At 40.2% G+C, this 17,277-nt stretch overlaps 1 protein-coding gene across 2 annotated transcripts in view; it reads left to right on the top strand.

Annotated features, from left to right (window-relative positions):
- The window catches only part of KCNIP1 (potassium voltage-gated channel interacting protein 1), a 390,322-nt gene that overhangs the window by 370,711 nt on the left and 2,334 nt on the right, over positions 1-17,277 (top strand). For both annotated transcript variants that reach the window (XM_082255328.1, XM_082255327.1), the window contains one exon: positions 15,912-15,974. In XM_082255328.1, coding sequence (XP_082111454.1) covers positions 15,912-15,974 — 63 coding nt within the window. The remainder of the gene's footprint in view (positions 1-15,911; positions 15,975-17,277) is intronic.

The following is a 17,277-nucleotide window of genomic DNA, read 5'->3' as shown; positions in this document are numbered from 1 at the left end:
ATTTTTTTTGCAAATAAATATCTGAAAAGTGTGGCGTGCATTTGTATTCAGCCCCACTGATTCAATACTTTGTAGAACCAACTTTCGCTGCATTTACAGCTTAGTATGTCTCTACCAGCTTTGCACATCTAGAAAGTGACATTTTTTCCATTATCCTTTGCAAAAAAGCTCAAGCTCTGTCTGATTGGATGGAGAGCGTCTGTGAACAGCAATTTTCAATTCTTGCTACAGATTCTCAATTGGATTTGAGTCTGGACTTTGACTGGGCCACTCTGACATATGAATATGCTTTGATCTAAACCATTCCATTGTAGCTCTGGCTGTATGTTTAGGGTCGTTGACCTGCTGGAAGGTGAACCTCTGCCCCAGTCTCAAATCTTTTGCAGACTCTAACAGGTTCTCTTCTAAGATTAGCCTAACATATGTAGTCTGCAAGATTTTGGAGGGGATGTTAAGGGACCACATACAAGACTTTAGTAATGAAAATGGTATTATTAGTAGTAATCAGCATGGATTCATGAAAAATCGTTCTTGCCAAACCAATCTATTAACATTCTACGATGAAGTGAGCTGCCACCTAGGTAAAGGAAAGCCTGTGGATGTGGTGTATCTGGACTTTGCAAAGGCCTTTGACACCGTTCCCCACAAATGCTTACTGTTCAAACTAAGGAAGGTAGGTATGGACCATAAGGTGAGTACCTGGATAGAGAACTGGCTCCAGGGGAGAGTGCAAAGGGTGGTGATTACTGGGGAGTACTCGGATTGGGCGCGTGTGGAAAGTGGGTTCCCCCAGGGTTCTGTCCTAGGACCAATCCTGTTTAATTTATTCATAAATGATCTAGAGGAGGAGATATCTAGTACAATCTCAGTATTTGTGGATGATACTAAACTAAGCATGCCAATATCTTCTATGCAGGATGTGGAAATCTTGCAAGCAGACCTGAACAAAATAATGGGGTAGGCAAATACATGGCAGATGAGGTTTATTGTTGAAAAATGTAAAGTAATGCACTTGGGTGCCAGAAACCAGAAAGCAAGCTACTCACTGGAGGGGGAAACCTCTGGGTGAGTCTAGGATGGAAAAGGACCTGGGGGTACTGGTAGACAACAGGCTTGGCAGTGGCATGCAATGCCAAGCTGCTGCAAGCAAAGCAAACAGAATACTGGGATGCATAAAAAAGGGGATTTACTCCAGAAATAAAGAGATTATTCTCCCACTCTACAAGACTCTGGTCCGGCCACATCTGGAGTATGCTGTCCAGCTCTGGGCACCGGTCCTCAGAAAGGATGTGCTGGAACTGGAAAGAGTCCAGTCAGGGAAAGGTAATATAATAAGACATGTGGCCACTCACTAAAACTAGAGGAAAGGCAGTTTAACCTTAAAGTACGTAGGGGGTTCTTCACTGTAAGAGCGGTAAGGATGTGGAATTCTCTTCCACAAGCAGTCGTATCAGCAGGGAGTATCGATAGTTTCAAAAAACTATTAGATGGGCGCCTTAAAGACCACAACATACAGGGGTATACAATGTACGGTTAACAGCAAACACACACACACATCATAGGTTGAACTGGATGGACGGATGTCTTTTTTCAACCTCACTAACTATGTAACTATGTAAGATTGCCCTGTATTTGGCTCTTTCCATCTTCCCATCAACTCTGACCAGCTTCCCTGTCCCTGCTGAAGAAAAGCATTCCTACAACATAATGCTGCCAATGGGGATGCTGTGTTCAGGGTGATGTGCAGTGTTAGTTTTCCGCCACACATCGCGTTTTACTTATAGACCAAAAAGTTAAATTTTGTTCTCATCTGACCAGAGCACCTTCTTCCACATATTTACTGTGTCCTTCATATGGCTTTTTCGCAAACGGGACTTCTTATGGCTTTTTTTCAACAATAGCTTTTTTTCTTGCCTCTCTTTCATATAGGCCAGATTTGTGGAGTGCACGTCTAATAGTTGTCCTGTGGACAGACTCTTCCACCAGAGCTGTGGATCTCTGCAACTCCTCCAGAGTTACCATGGGCCTCTGATTAATGCTCTCCTTGCCCAGCTCGTTAATTTAAATTGACGGCCAAGTCTCGGTAGGTTTGCAGTCGTGCCATACTGTTTCCATTTTCAGATGATAGATTGAACAGTGCTCCATGAGATGTTCAAAGCTTGGGATATTTTATTAACCACTTCTGGACCAGAAGATTTTCCCCCTTAATGACCAGGCCATATTTTGCGATTCGGCACTGCGTTATTTTAACGGACAATTGTGCGGTCGTGCGACGCTGTACCCAAATAATTGATGTCCTTTTTTTGCCACAAATAGAGCTTTCTTTTGGTGGTATTTGATCACCTGTTCGATTTTTATTTTTTGCGCTATAAACAAAAAACGAGCGACAATTCTGAAGGAAAACAATATTTTTCACTTTCTGCTATATAACATTCCCCAAAAAAAATTTAAAAATCTATTTTTTTTAACATTTTAGGCCAATTTGTTTTCTGCTACATATTTTTGGTTAAAAAAATCGCAATAGTTATCACGTATACTAACTACGGGAAAGATTTATGTCATTTTTATTGTTTTTTTTTTTTTTATTTACTATTAATGGCGGTGATTTTTTGCGGGACTGCGACATTGGGGCAGACAGATCGGACCCCTGACTAACATTTTTGATACTTTTGGGGGGACCAGTAACATTACTACAGTAATCAGTGCTAAAAATTTGCACTGTTACTGTAATAATGACACTGGCAGGGAAGGGGTTAACACAGTAAGTGATCAAGCGGTTAAATATGTACTCAGGGGTGTGTTTCTAACTGTGGGGGCGTAGCTTGTGAAATGATAACAGAGACCTGTGTTCCTATATAGCAGGATCACAGGCGCTCTGTGATCATTGCAGAGAGAAGAACGGTCAGCTGTGTTTACAACAGCTGACTGTTCTTCTCTCTCAGTGGGGAGCGATCGTGGGTGTCAGGCGGCAATCAAAGCCATCTGCCCTGTGCATCGGCTTCCCCGATCCTGCGGGTGTGCGACCGACGTAGGTCTATGTCGTTCGCGCAGGAGAGCCGCACTGCCGCAGTAAAAAGGTGGCGGGTGGTTGGGAACCGGTTAAACCCATAACCCTGCTTTAAACTTCTCCACAACTTTATCCCTGACCTGTCTGGTGTGTTCTTGGCCTTCATGATGCTGTTTTGTTCACTAAGGTTCTCTAACAAACCTCTGAGGGCTTCACAGAACAGCTGTATTTATACCTGAGATTAACTTACACACAGGTGGACTTTATTTACTAATTAGGTGACTTCTGAAGGCAATTGGTTCTACTAGATTTTAGTCACACTTTTCAGGAATTTATTTGTAAAAATGTTGAAAAACATTTATCATTTTCCCTCCACTTTATAACTATGAGCCAGTTTGTGTTGGTCTAGCACATAAAACCCCAATAAAATACATTCATGTTTTTGGTTGTAACATAAAAAGGGGTATGAATACCTTTTCAAGGCACTGTATTATGATGCTTGCACCACCATGCTTCACCGTCTCTTCCCAGTGTATTGTAGCTTGAATTCACTGTTTGGGGGTCGCCTGACAAACTGTCTGCAGCCCCTAGACCCAAAAAGAACAATCATGCTTTCTTCAGTCCACATGTCGTTTTTTCAACAATAGGAATTTGTGGGGACTTCTTGCCAATAGCTTGGCTTCACAAAGGTGTCTTATCTTTGTTACATTACTCAAAGGTAATTTTAGACCTTCTTTTATCACCCTGCAGCTGATCATTGGCTGAGTCTTTGCCATTTTGGCTATTCTTTGATCCATTCGAATGGTGTTTTTCATTTTTTTTTCTTAATCTTTTTGGTTTCTTGGTTGCCATTTTAAAGCATTTGGAAACATTTTAGCTGAGCAGCCTATCTGTTTCTGCACCTCTTTATATGTTTTACCCTTTCCAATCAACTTTTTAATCAAAGTATGTTGTTTTTATGAACAATGTCTGAATGACCCATCTTACTCATTTTTCAGAGAGAAATGCACTATACCCAGCATGTACAACTTTTCCTGCCTTCGTCCTTAAATAAGGGCCACCTGTTTGACACCTGTTTTTTTACAGATTGAATGATCTCACAAATTGAACTCCACACTGCTATTATTTTGAACATGCCCCTTTCAATTAATGATTAAATTACAGAGAATCCGCAGCATGCATGTCATGACTGTTGGGTCTTTTGGTTTTCTATTATTCTACTACACCTACTAGTAAATTATTTGCCATGTAGAAATATAATTTATACCAAAAACAGTGATTGATTTGGTTAGTACTGTTAGACTGCTATTATTTTGAACATAACTAAATATATACAGTATCTCACAGAAGTGAGTACACCCCTCACATTTTTGTAAATATTTTATTATAACTTTTCATGTGACAACACTGAAGGAATTACACTTTGTTACAATGTAAAGTAGTGAGTGTACAGTTTGCATAACCATGTAAATTTGCTGTCACCTCAAAATAACTCAACAGACAGCCATTAATGTCTAAACTGCTGGCAGCAAAAGTCAGTGCACCCCTAAAAAAATGTCCAAATTAGGCCCTATTAGATATCCCCCCCCCCCCTGGTGTTATGTGATACTGGGGAGTTACATGCTCTCAGGTGTGAATGGGGAGCAGGTGTGTTAAATTTGGTGTTAAACCTCTCACTCTCTCACAGTGGTCACTGGAAGTTCAACATGGCACCTCATGGCAAAGAACTCTCTGAGGATCTGAAAGAAAGAATTGTTGCTCTACATAAAGATAGCCTAGGCTATATGAAGATTGCCAAGACCCTGAAACTGAGCTGCAGTACGGTGGCCAAGACCATACAGTGGTTTAACAGGACAGGTTCCACTCAGAACAGGCCTCGTCATGGTCGACCAAAGAAGAAGGAGGAATTTGGGTTTTTAGAGCACTGGGCTCACTTTTCATTGGGGTGCAACTTATATGCTAAAGATAGTTTGCACCTAAATGGAAGGGGGTCTTTTGTGCTAGGGGAGAGGTTTATGGGAGCAGTTTTTAAACTAGGATTGAGTGGGGAGGCTGAATTAGATTATAATGGGGCAGGCAGGTCAGACAGGGGTCAGCCCCTAATGGTGGGTGGAATAGGGAAACATGGGGGGAGAGTTATGGCACAGGATAAGAAGGTTCCCATGTTACAAACAACCTTTGGAAATGGTACCATTTGTACCAAAATTAAAAAATATGCAAAATAAGTGTGAAAAATGTGACAATGAATTAAAGTGTTTGTACCCCAATGCCAAAGGTCTGACAAGCAAAATAGGTGAATTGGAAGAGCTGGTGCATGAGGAGAACTATGATTTAATTGGTATTGCTGAATCTTGGCTTCATTCTTCACATTACTGGGCTATTAATATTCCTGGCTATGCTCTCTTTTGGAAAGACAGGGTAAAACGGAGGGGTAGTAGTGTCTGTCTCTATGTGAGAAGTGATCTCAAATTGAAAGAAAGAAAGAAAGAGGACCTAGTTGATGGAGAGTGTGATGAGTCTGAAGCAGTATGGGTGGAAATGTACATAGGTGTGCATAATACAAAGATTGTCATTGGAGTTTGTTATAGACCTCCCATTATTAATGAGGAGGTGGAGGCTCAGCTCCTGGTACAGATAGAAAGGCTTGCAAGGGCTGGGACAGTGATAATAATGTGGTATTTTACCTACCCAGACATTGACTGGAGTAATGGCACTGTTGGAACAGTTAAAGGGCAAAAAACTTATTACAAGACAATTTTATGGTACAGTTTATTGAGGCCCCCCACTTGAAATGATGTTCTGTTGGGCCTGGTAATCTCAAACAATGCAGAGCTTATTAATAATGTTCATATAAAAGAGCATCTGGGTAGCAGTGACCATAATATGATTTCAGCTGTAAGCAAAAATGCATACAGGAAATACAAAAACACTAAACTTAAGAGAGCAAATTTTCCAAGGATGAGGCATCTCTCCAGGATTTAGACTGGGAGGGAATATTGGCATCGATGAGCACAGAACAGAAATGGGAAATTTTCAAAAAGACTTTATGCAAACTCACTGCAAAGTATATTCCCATGGGTAATAATTTTAAAAGGCTAAAAATAAAACCAATGTGGCTCATGGCCAAAGTTTAAAAAGCTATAAATAATAAGAAAATAGCTTTTAAAAAATATAAAAATAAAGGAACATTATCATTGTTTAACTGTTAAAAATAATATAACAGAATATGTAAAAAGGAAGTCAAGGATGCAAAAATTCAAAATGAACGACAGATTGCAAAAGATAGTAGGAGAAACCCCAAAAAATATTCAAATACATTAATAGTAAAAAAGGTTAGGTCTGAGCATGTAGGCCCTTTACAAAATAATCAGGAGCGGGTGACTGGGGACAAAGAGAAGGCAAATTTACTAAATACTTTCTTCAGCTCTGTGTATACAAAGGAGCATGGGGGAGCTCATGACCATAATAAGGATGGTATTGACACAGCCCCAAACGATCCACAATGGCTCAAAAGTGACATGGTCCAGAAATATTTAGACAGAATAAGGGTGGATAAAACGCTTGGACAGGAGGGCATTAACCCACGCATCCTAAAATAATTAAGCACTGTAATTTCAAAGCCTTTGTTTCTAATTTTTAGGGACTCATTAAGGACTGGAATAGAATCACTGGATTGGCGTAGGGCCAATGTGGTGTCTTTATTTAAAAAGGGATCAAAGTCTTTGCCAAGTAACTATAGACCTGTTAGTTTAACTTCTATAGTCGGGAAGATACTGGAGAGTTTAATAAAAGACCACATGGCTGAGTTCTTGCTGGAAATATTTTAAGCAACAGACAGCATGGATTCATGAAAGACAAGTTGTCAAACAAACCTGATTTCTTTTTATGAGGAGGTAAGTAAAACCTTGGACAGAGGGGTGGCTGTGGACGTAGTATACTTGGATTTTGCAAAAGAGTTTGACACAGTTCCCCACACACGGCTAATGTGTAAGGTAAAGTCTACAGGCTTGGAAATATCAGTTTGTAAATGGATAGAAAATTGGCTAAAAGATAGAATTCAGAAAGTAGTGGTTAATGATTCTTATTCTGAATGGTCTGAGGTTAGCATTGGTGTACCCAAGGTTCAGTGTTGGGACCCTTGCTTTTTAATATATTTATAAATGATATAGGGTCTGGGATTAAAAGTACCATTTCAGTCTTCACAGATGACACCAAGCTTTGCAGTGGAATAACTTCTTTACAGGATGTCTCCCACTTACAAGCTGACCTCAGTGCACTGTTTCATTGGGCAACTATTTGGCAAATGAGGTTTAATGTTAATAAATAAGGTATGCACTTGGGAGCTAATAATATGCATGCAGCATACATACTAGGCAGAGTAGAACTGGGGGAATCTATAGCGGAGAAGGATCTGGGTGTTCTGGTAGATCCTAAGCTTAATAACAGCATGCAATGCCAAGCTGCGGTTTACAAAGCAAGCAAAGTCCTTTCTTGTATTAACAGAGGCATGGACTCCAGAGAGAGATATAATTTTGCCACTGTCATTTGTAATACTTCATCTGGAATATGCAGTTCAGTTTTGGGAACCAGTTCTTAAAAAGGATATCGGGAAACTGGAGAAAGTGCAGAGAAGGGCAACCAAACTGATAAGAGGCATGGAAGAGCTCAGCTATGAGAAAAGATTAGAGGAACTGAATTTATTCTCTCTTGAGAAGAGGAGATTAAGGGGGGATATGATCAACATGTATAAATACATAAGGGGTCCATATAGTGAACTTGGTGTTGAGTTATTCACTTTAATGTCAACACAGAGAACTAGGGGGCACTCTTTTCGTCTAGAGGAAAACAGATTTTGTCTCCAATTACTGAAAGGTTTCTTAACCATAAGAGCTGTGAAAATGTGGAATAGACTCCCTTCAGAGGTGGTTCTGGCTAGCTCACTGGATTGCTTTAAAAAAGGCCTGGATTCTTTCCTGGGTGTACAAAATATAAATGGGTACTAATAATTATAGGTAAAGTTGATCCAGGGAATATCGGATTGCCTCTGGGGGGATCATGAAGGAATTTTTTTCCCCTGCTGTAGCAAATTGGCTCATGGTTTGCTGGGGTTTTTTCGCCTTCCTCTGGATCAACTGCGGGTGTTTTTTATTGGTTGAGCCAGATTGCCTTTTGTCTTTTTTCAACCTGACTAACTATGTAACTAAGTTGAGTGCACGTGATGAGCATGATATCAGGAGGTTGTCTTCAGGAAATAGAGGTATGAGTGCTGCCAGCATTGCTGTCGAGGTTGAAGGGGGGGGGGGGGAGCCTGTCAGTGCTCAGACCATATGCCACGCACTATATCAAATTGGTCTGCATGGCTGTCGTCCCAGAAGGAAGCCCTTTCTAAAGATAATGCGCAAGAATGCCTGCAAACAGTTTGCTGAAGACAAGCAGACTAAGGAAATGCATTACTGGAACCATGTCCTGTGGTCTCATGAGACCAAGATAAACTTATTTGGTTCAGATGGTGTCAACCGTGTCACATTTTTGTAAAAAATGTTTTATATCTTTTCATGTGACAACACTGAAGAAATTACACTTTTCTACAATGTAAAGTAGTGAGTGTACTGCTTGCATAACAGTGTAAATTTGCTGGCCCCTCAAAATAGCTCAACAAAAGTGAGTTGGCAACAAAAGTGAGTACAACCCTAAGTAAAAATGTCCAAATTGGGCCCAAATTGTCAATATTTTGTGTGGCCACCATTATTTTCCAGCACTGCCTTAACCCTCTTGGGCATGGAGTTCACCAGAGCTTCCCAGGTTGTCACTGGAGTCGGCTTCCACTCCTCCATGATGACATCACAGATCTGGTGGATGTTAGAGACTTTGTGCTCCTCCACCTTCCGTTTAAGGATGCCCCACAGAGGCTCAATAGGGTTTAGATTTGGAGACATGCTTGGCCAGTCCATCAGCTTTACTTTCAGCTTCTTTAGCAAGGCAGTGGTCGTCTTGGAGGTGTGTTTGGGGTCGTTATCATGTCGGAATACTGCCTTGCGCCACAGTCTCCGAAGGGAGGGGATCATGCTCTGCTTCAGTATGTCACAGTACATGTTAGCATTCATGGTTCCCTCAATGAACTGTAGTTCCCCAGTGCCGGCATCACTCATGCAGCCCCAGACCATGATACTCCCACCAACATGCTTTATTGAAGGCAAGACACATTTGTCTTTGTACTCCTCACCTGGTTGCCACCACACACACGGACACCATCTGAACCAAATACATTTATCTTGGTCTCATCAGACTACAGGACATGGATCCAGTAATCCATGTCCTTTTTTCTGGGATGACAGCCATGCAGATTAATCAGGGTTTTGGCAATCTTCTTATAGCCTTGGCCATCTTTATGTAGAGCAACAATTCTTTTTTTCAGATCCTCAGAGAGTTCTGTGCCATGAGGTGCCATGTTAAACTTCCAATGACCACTATGAGAGAGTTAGGCGATAACACCAAATTTAACACACCTGCTCCCTGTTCACACCGGAGACCTTGTAACACTAATGAGTCACATGACCCCTGGGAGGGAAAATAGCTAATTGGGCCAAATTTGGACATTTTCACTCAGGGGTGTACTCACTTTTTTTGCCAGTGGTTTAGACATTAATGGCTGTGTGTTGAGTTATTTTGAGGGGACAGCAAATTTACACTGTTATACAAGCTGTACACTCACTACTTTACATTGTAGCAACATGTAATTTCTTCACTTTTGCGATATACTGTATAAATACAGCGCTTTCCTTAGTATATTAAAGTGCACATAAAGTCAATTTCCCTTTGGGAAAACACAGTCCTTGAGTCCACAGTCAGAGATCCTGAGTAGAAACCCCCACCTCCACAATCAGCACACACAGCCTCTTACCGAATCTGTTTTACCCCCCTAATACAGAACACACTCATTAGAAGAAGCTATCCCTTTCCTCAGCTAACCTGTCAAGTATGGTTCCTTCCAGATCCAAATGATCCCACTAGAGGTGTCTCTCCAACAAGCAACCCACCATTCGAGGTCCACAATTTATATATCTCAATAAAACAGATATAGCCTCCTTATAGCATAATGCATTTCCTACACATTTATTCAAAGTATAAAAGCCACTCACAACTTAAAAAAAAACATTGATAATCCACATGGGAAGGTTTCCAACCCAAAATATGGCCACACTCTGCTTCGTTCCAGTGCAGCAATGACATCACGCACCAGGCTCTGTGTGACATCATCACGGTCCTGAAACGAAGCCGGGTGTGGCCATCTTTTGGGTTGGAAACCTTCCCATGGTTTCCCATGGAAGGCCTGGCTCGCAGTCTCCAATCTAATTCCTCCCAATGGTATTCTATTGGGTTGAGATCAGGCTTGTCAAACTCGCTCATCCATGTCTTTATGGACCTTGCTTGTGCACTGGTCAAAATCATTTAGTGGAGTAGGGATTATGGTCTGGGTTTGTTTTTCAGAGGTTGGGCTTGGCCTCTTAGTTCCAGTGAAGGGAACTCTTAAGGCGTCAGTATACCAAGGCATTTTGGACAATTTCATGCTCCCTACTTTGTGGGAACAGTTTGGGGATGGCCCCTTCCTGTTTCAACATGACTGCACACTAGTGCACAAAGCAAGGTCCATGGATGAGCCAGTTTAGGGTGGAGGAACTTGACTGAGGATGTATTAGAGTGGAGACTGCGAGCCAGGCCTTCTCGTCCAAAATCAGTGCCTGACCTCACAAATGTGCTTCTGGGAGAATGGTCAAAGATTCCCATAGCCACACTCCTAAACCTTGTAGACAACCTTCCCAGAAGAGTTGAAGCTGTTATAGCTGCTAAGGATAGTCCAACCTAATATTGAACCCTAAAGACTAAGACTGGGATGCCAATGAAGTTCATGTGCATGTAAAGGCATGCGTCCCAATACTTTTGACAATATAGTGTATATATTTATGTTTAACAATACCTTCTTACTTTATACTTTTACATGTGATTTGCAGGTCAGATATACACAACAGTATGCACAAAAGAATAGTGTATACTATTGTGTAGGCAAGGGTTGTGGTTTGGTCTCATGCTCTTCATCTGGAGGTACATTGCTGGACTAATAGCTGATTTCAGGGCACAAAAGCTTGTACTTAGTTATGTTATTCAAGAGCCACAAAGGATATAAATCGACTTTGTGTACAGGAGAGGGAGCAGAAGTCGCTGATCTTTTTTTCAGAAACCTCCTGTACAGAGGAGGCAAAGTTTCACACTGAAAGAAATATAGAAAGGACATCAAGATTTAAAGTGATTGTAAATGATCACCTTGTAAAACAACCTATTCAGTTTAAAATAGAAATGAAAGGCAAAACATTTTGTATATATATAAAAACATATATGCATAAATAATTTGTTTCCCTTTTTTTATAAGTGATCACATTCCCTCTGTTCCCAGCTGCATAAGAGCTGGGGGAGGAGAAGTAGCAGAACACTGAGCTTCCCAGTGACAGGCTGTGAAGAGGGGGCGTGTCAGAAAATGTCTGATCATTGGAGGAGAGCAGGCTGAGTACCCAGCATAGCTAGAGAACTGACCACAGTGTGTTTTCCTTCTTAGTGTGGTCAGTTTATATTAGGAAAGCAGAGGGACTGTCAGGAACACCAGGGATTTCACATAAAGGAAGCAATACAAAGAGAACAGGATACTTTCTCATACAAGTGCATTGTATAGCAGGCACATATCAGGATTATGAAATGATGGGGTAACAAATGCTTTAGATATTAAACCTCTGACTTGGATATTACCACAGAATTACTTGGCATACTTACATAACAGAAGGATACTTTAATGTTTAAGTCTAAACACACCCTGTGTAACAAAGACTATGTTTTCTTTTAAGTGGAGCTTGCAAAAATGCTAAAAAAAAAAAAAAAGTATCTGCTTTAAAGTGTGAAATGTGGATGGAGTGGGGAAGGATTTAAACTTCTTTGTTGTTTTTTGCTGCTATGCTGGGCTCCATTAGGGCTGTTCCCCTCACCTCCTGTCCAGCTGATGTTTTCCAGAAAGAAAATGGGCTTCAACAGGCTTCAACAGGCTAAAACCCCGGTCAGATTTTTATCTTGGTTGCATTGTTTCCTCCCACTTCTTGTCTGGTAAAACCATTGTCTGCAAAACAGGTAGTGTGGAGAAATCTCTCTAACATAGCCCTGCTGGTAAGAAGTAATAACCTGACAGGAGTTCTAATTTTTTCCTACTGTATTCAAAGCTAAAAAAAGTTGTGGCTTTACATACACTTAACTCTTACTTTACACTTTAAAACAAAACAATACATGCCATTGATCAATTTATGCTGCAGTGCTGAGCATTTAGGCTAAAGTACGAGATCAGGAAATAAATTGTCTAAATATAAGAGGCAGGTTTATTCTTACTAAACTTTGCCTTTAAGTGCAAGGTTTGCCCTAATTTCATTTTTTTGTTTTCTGTGTATAGGATTATTGGAGATTGAAGTATAAATAGAACATATAAGAATGTATCTTTTGAAAGAAACTTTAAGGCCCTGTTCACACCTGAGCGTATTTCAGCTCCTAAAATCTCTAAAGTCTCAAAATGCCCAACAAGCAAAATTCCCTTAATTTTAAAGGCCCCTGTTCACATCTGAGCATTTTATCTCCTGAAGCAAAACGCCTGAAGCTCAAAAAAGTACATGAGCTTCTTTTTTGGCTGTTTTTGTTAATGTCAATGCCTGCCTCCAAACATCTGTAAAAAAAACGCCTGACAAAATGCCTGAAAATAGCCTGAAATATCGACTGTAAAAAGCCCAAAAAAAGCCCAAAAAAGACTGAAAAAACCCCCCTCAAAAAAACGCCTGAACACGATACGCTTAGGTGTGAATGGAGCCTAACATCTCTTGTTGTGCAGTCTTTGGCATAGAGAGAGACTTGCAGGAAACAATATTTTGTGACTGGATCCACAACTTTGATATATTTATTTTCTACCAATAACAGATGGTACTTAAAGGGCACACTTCCATGAGACAGAAAAGACAATCCCAAAGACCGTACCCGCTTGTTACAAATCTTTAGGGCTTGGTTCACATCTTTGTGTTAGAATGTGTGTGAAATCCTTTTGTCTAGTCAACCTTTCTACCAGTCAGACTGAATTCACACAATCTGCTCTTTGAGCAATAATTATATCCTAAATTTTTGAATAGTATAAATGACAAAAATGACAGTAATAATTACATATGTAAAATGTGCATTTGAGGGATACAGGCACAAATTGGCCTTTTTTTGCTCCATATAAGAGTATTTCTTTTTACCATTTCCATACATATAATTTGTATTTATATGATCTAGCAAGGTTTAGGTTCAGCACTACCATGGATTTGACAAAAACTTTGCAGGTTCAAGGTTTATAGTCCCAGTCATTTTTTTTTTTTTTTTCCAAAATAAGGTTTTATTGAAATAAACAGTGTTAGTTATTACAAACATAAGTATACAATGAATTCTGAAAAATGACGTAAACATTAATGAGAATGTAATGGGTATTACAATATGATAATTAGGAGAACATTTAGTTAAATGTATAAATGCCTAGAAATATAATGTTAGGACAATATATTTCAGAAGCAATATGAAATCGAGTATTTTAAGAAATGCAAGATGACCCGTGAATAATTAATCATTAATCTGAGTGCAATAACCTTTAATTAGTTACTTAGTCTAGATTAGGGAAAGCGATGGGGTTGGGAAGGTAAGGAAGGGAGTGGGTAGGGTCATTCTGGTTTTGGAGAGCATAGATGGAATACGAGTGCGAGTGGCCAGCATCCGCACTGTAGATAAATTGGGGATTGCAGGGATTCGGGTGGGTTAAAGTATTAAGGATAAGGACAAGAAAAGTGTGAGGGAGAGAAGAGAGAAAAAAAAGGAGGGGAGGGAGAGGGGGAAGTTTATGAATATTTTAATGTTGTTGGGTATAGTCTTTGGTCAGGTTGATTCTGGACAAATGTGTGAGGTTTAGGCATAGAGAGGATAAAGTATTTCAATGTGGTGGTTTCAGAGGTCGAATTTTCTGGAGTTTAAAAGTGTAAGGAAGAAGATAGGCCATTTAACTATTGGTTTGAACTGGGTGGGTGTGACTCATTTCTAGTAGGTATTTGCTTGATGTACGAAATTGTAGCCAACGGGCCCAAGTATCTGCAAATTTGAATGGAGAGTCTCGTGATATTGCAATAAGTTCTTCCATTTTCGCTATTTTATCTACAAGTTTGTACCATTCTTGGGGTATCCCACAACTGAGAAGCACACATTTTGTGCTGCATTAATCAGTATCATGGGTAATGATTTGAAGTAAGATGGGTCATTGGGCTACCATTCTGTACTCTACAATACTACACTCCATGTACTGCACATTATATGGTCATACCACAATCCTCCATACACTGCACTATTGGGCCCCACAACAATATTTGGGCCCTGGGCAGCTGCTCCTTTTGCCTCATGTTAGATGGCCCTGGTAGTGGGGAGCCAGCAGGTACTGCAGGACAAGTAGTGGTCAGGCCACACAATATAGAAGCAGGGCACATCTGCCTTTCTATCTCAGCATGAAGGTGTTCATCTGTAGGTGGGTGTTTTTTTATTTTTCATATCTGACATGGTTCCCAATCATCAATGGGGACTTGAGCTGTCAGTGACAGCCAGGATTGAGAGCTCCAGCTGCACAAAGTGTCAGTTGAAGGATTTAAAGGGGAAGAACATTTATTAACATATTATATATATTTATAACACATTTTTTATTGGGCTGCTGTGTGGAAACACACAAAAAATGTGTGACATGGTTTTTAAAATCTTGCAGCACCAAAACGCATGGTACTGCGGTACCATGTAGTTTAGCAGGCATAAATGCACATGCATATGCTAGATGCTCGAGGGCGCCATTAAGAATTAATGGCATCTGTGCACATCTGCAGAAGGCAGCATATTTTTGTGCGGTACAGGAAAACTTTTCCCCCAAATTCCTCACTGCTAGCACAAACCCTCCCATTTTCCCCCTCCTAGCAATGCCCCCCCTTCCAAAACTCTCCCTCCTAATACAATTTCTGTTCCCCCTCCACCATCCCCAAATTCACCCTCCTAGCACAAAACCTCTCATCCCACCACAACCACCACATCCTTCCTAAGAGCAGTGACAGCAGCAGAGAGGAGGAAAGAGTCAAAAGGATGTGCCCCTCCCCTCCTCAGGGGATAACACAAAAGGCTCTCAGATCGATTTTACAGGGTTTAATTATCGTCCCACCCAAAATTTCTGCTGCTGGGACAGGAGTAGTATGTGGAGGAGAATGGGGAATGGTAATCAATCCCTGTACAGTCTGATTGCTCTGTGTAAAGTCCTGTATACAGATAAGAGGAAGAAAGCACAGCCTGTATCTCCTCCTTGCTCTCTCCTTCTATCTGTTGTCATCTGTACTCCTGTGTGAAACCCAGAATGCTGTGCGGGAGCCTATGTTCTTAGGACATTATTGGTTGGTAGGACGCGGGTGGGCAGCCTGAACAGTATTCTGGGTTGCCAACAGTACAGAGAGCAGCAAAAATGAGGGGAGAGCCGAGAAATAAAAGTAAATAAGTAAATAAAAAAAAGATTTTGAGATGTTTGTGAAGTGGCAACAAATTATACTTTTTTTTTTTTTTTGCTTTATATCTAGGAATCCTGTAATATTTAAAAACCAAGTCTGTACTCATGATTATATACAATGCATATTTTCTGGAGAACTTAAAATGTGATAGAAAAAAAAAAAAAACACAGATTTATCTTTTTTGGCTTGGTTATGAAGTTTTACCTAGTTATTTATTTAATTAAGGTTTTGTTGTTTCTTGCTCGTTTTCATCTTTTAACTGAAACAATTTTCTCTTTCAGAAAATGGATAAAAATAAAGATGGAGTTGTAACTTTAGATGAATTCATTGAATCCTGCCAAGAGGTAAGGATTTATTTAATTTACTGATCCGTTCAACACAGTACAAAATCAGCTTTACACTTCAAAATATTTAGCCTTAAAACGAATGTAACAGGTCATGCTTAAATGCAAACTCCAACTCCAAAGATTTCTCCAACCCTCAACCCTTCCCCCTCCCCCTATGGCAGTGTCTGGGGGTTCTTCTATCCTGCCACTTCTGTCACTTTTGAAATCAGTGTGGCCACTTCATTCATATATTAACACTGACCACAGTTGCAATGTTTTGTAGGCTCCTGTAAAAGAAAAAAAAAAACATACACATTTTTTCCTTTAAAAATCTTAGATTTTTTTTAAAGGTGAACTTAGCCTTTAAAGCCCAATTTAACACTCTTAATTTATTTTTATGATGGGTAGCTGAGCCAAAAGGGGAGCTGGGCTGAGGAAAATGTATCAACTCAAAACAAAAAATATTTTTAAATTACATTCAGTGGAGAGAAGCTATTTTTAATGATATATAAACTGAAACCTTAAAAACTCTCAATTCCTTACCGCCTATCCGTATGCCCCTAATTTCTGTGTGAGTTCTAATATGATGAAGAAAATGTTCCAACGCGAGTACAAATTTGATAGGGGAAAAGGGGAACCCCTGTCTGGTACCATTGCGGATAGGGAAGGAATCCGCCAGGTGGCCATTTACTTTAACCCTTGCTTGTGGGTTTGTGTAGAGGCTCAGTATGGATGAACACATAACTGAGGTCTATGCAAATAGTAACCATCCCAAGTTTTTCTTAGTACGAGCCTGGATTCATGGTAACTGAATTTTTGACTACCCTGCTGTCCTTATGGTGAATTACTCACATTGGGTCTGAATAGATCCCCATTGGGAAGTAGGTCCTTTTAATTTAAAGATTGTGTGTACAAGACCATTGCCTGTTTACTGAATGTACCTCAATTCTCAACCGAGAGGCAGTGGCTTCACCGTGGCTTACTCATTTGCACCTCTAAGGGCAAAACACACATGCTATGAATTCCAGTCTACCGTACTGGCTGATGTTACTCTATTAAATGTTTGGAGTGGGTTCCATTGTACTGAATCTGTCACATGTGCTTCTGAAGAAGGATTCCCAAAATGCGTTGAGTTCACATGTCAAATGTAATCAGAATGTTTGCATGTTGTAATCCCCTATGTGGAGAGTCATTTTTAATGTTGTGTAATAGATTTTTAATGGTACATAAGAAAATTTTTTTTTCTTCTATATGTCCACACAAAGTCCATTACCAAATTTTCTGTTCATAGTTGTGTTAATATGAGTGATATATACAATTC

The sequence above is a fragment of the Pelophylax lessonae genome, assembly GCF_965119305.1.
Source record: "Pelophylax lessonae genome assembly, chromosome: 4".
Lineage (NCBI taxonomy): Eukaryota > Metazoa > Chordata > Amphibia > Anura > Ranidae > Pelophylax > Pelophylax lessonae.
The sequence above is the reverse complement of the archived record's forward strand: the minus strand, read 5'-3'. Positions and strand labels throughout refer to the sequence as shown.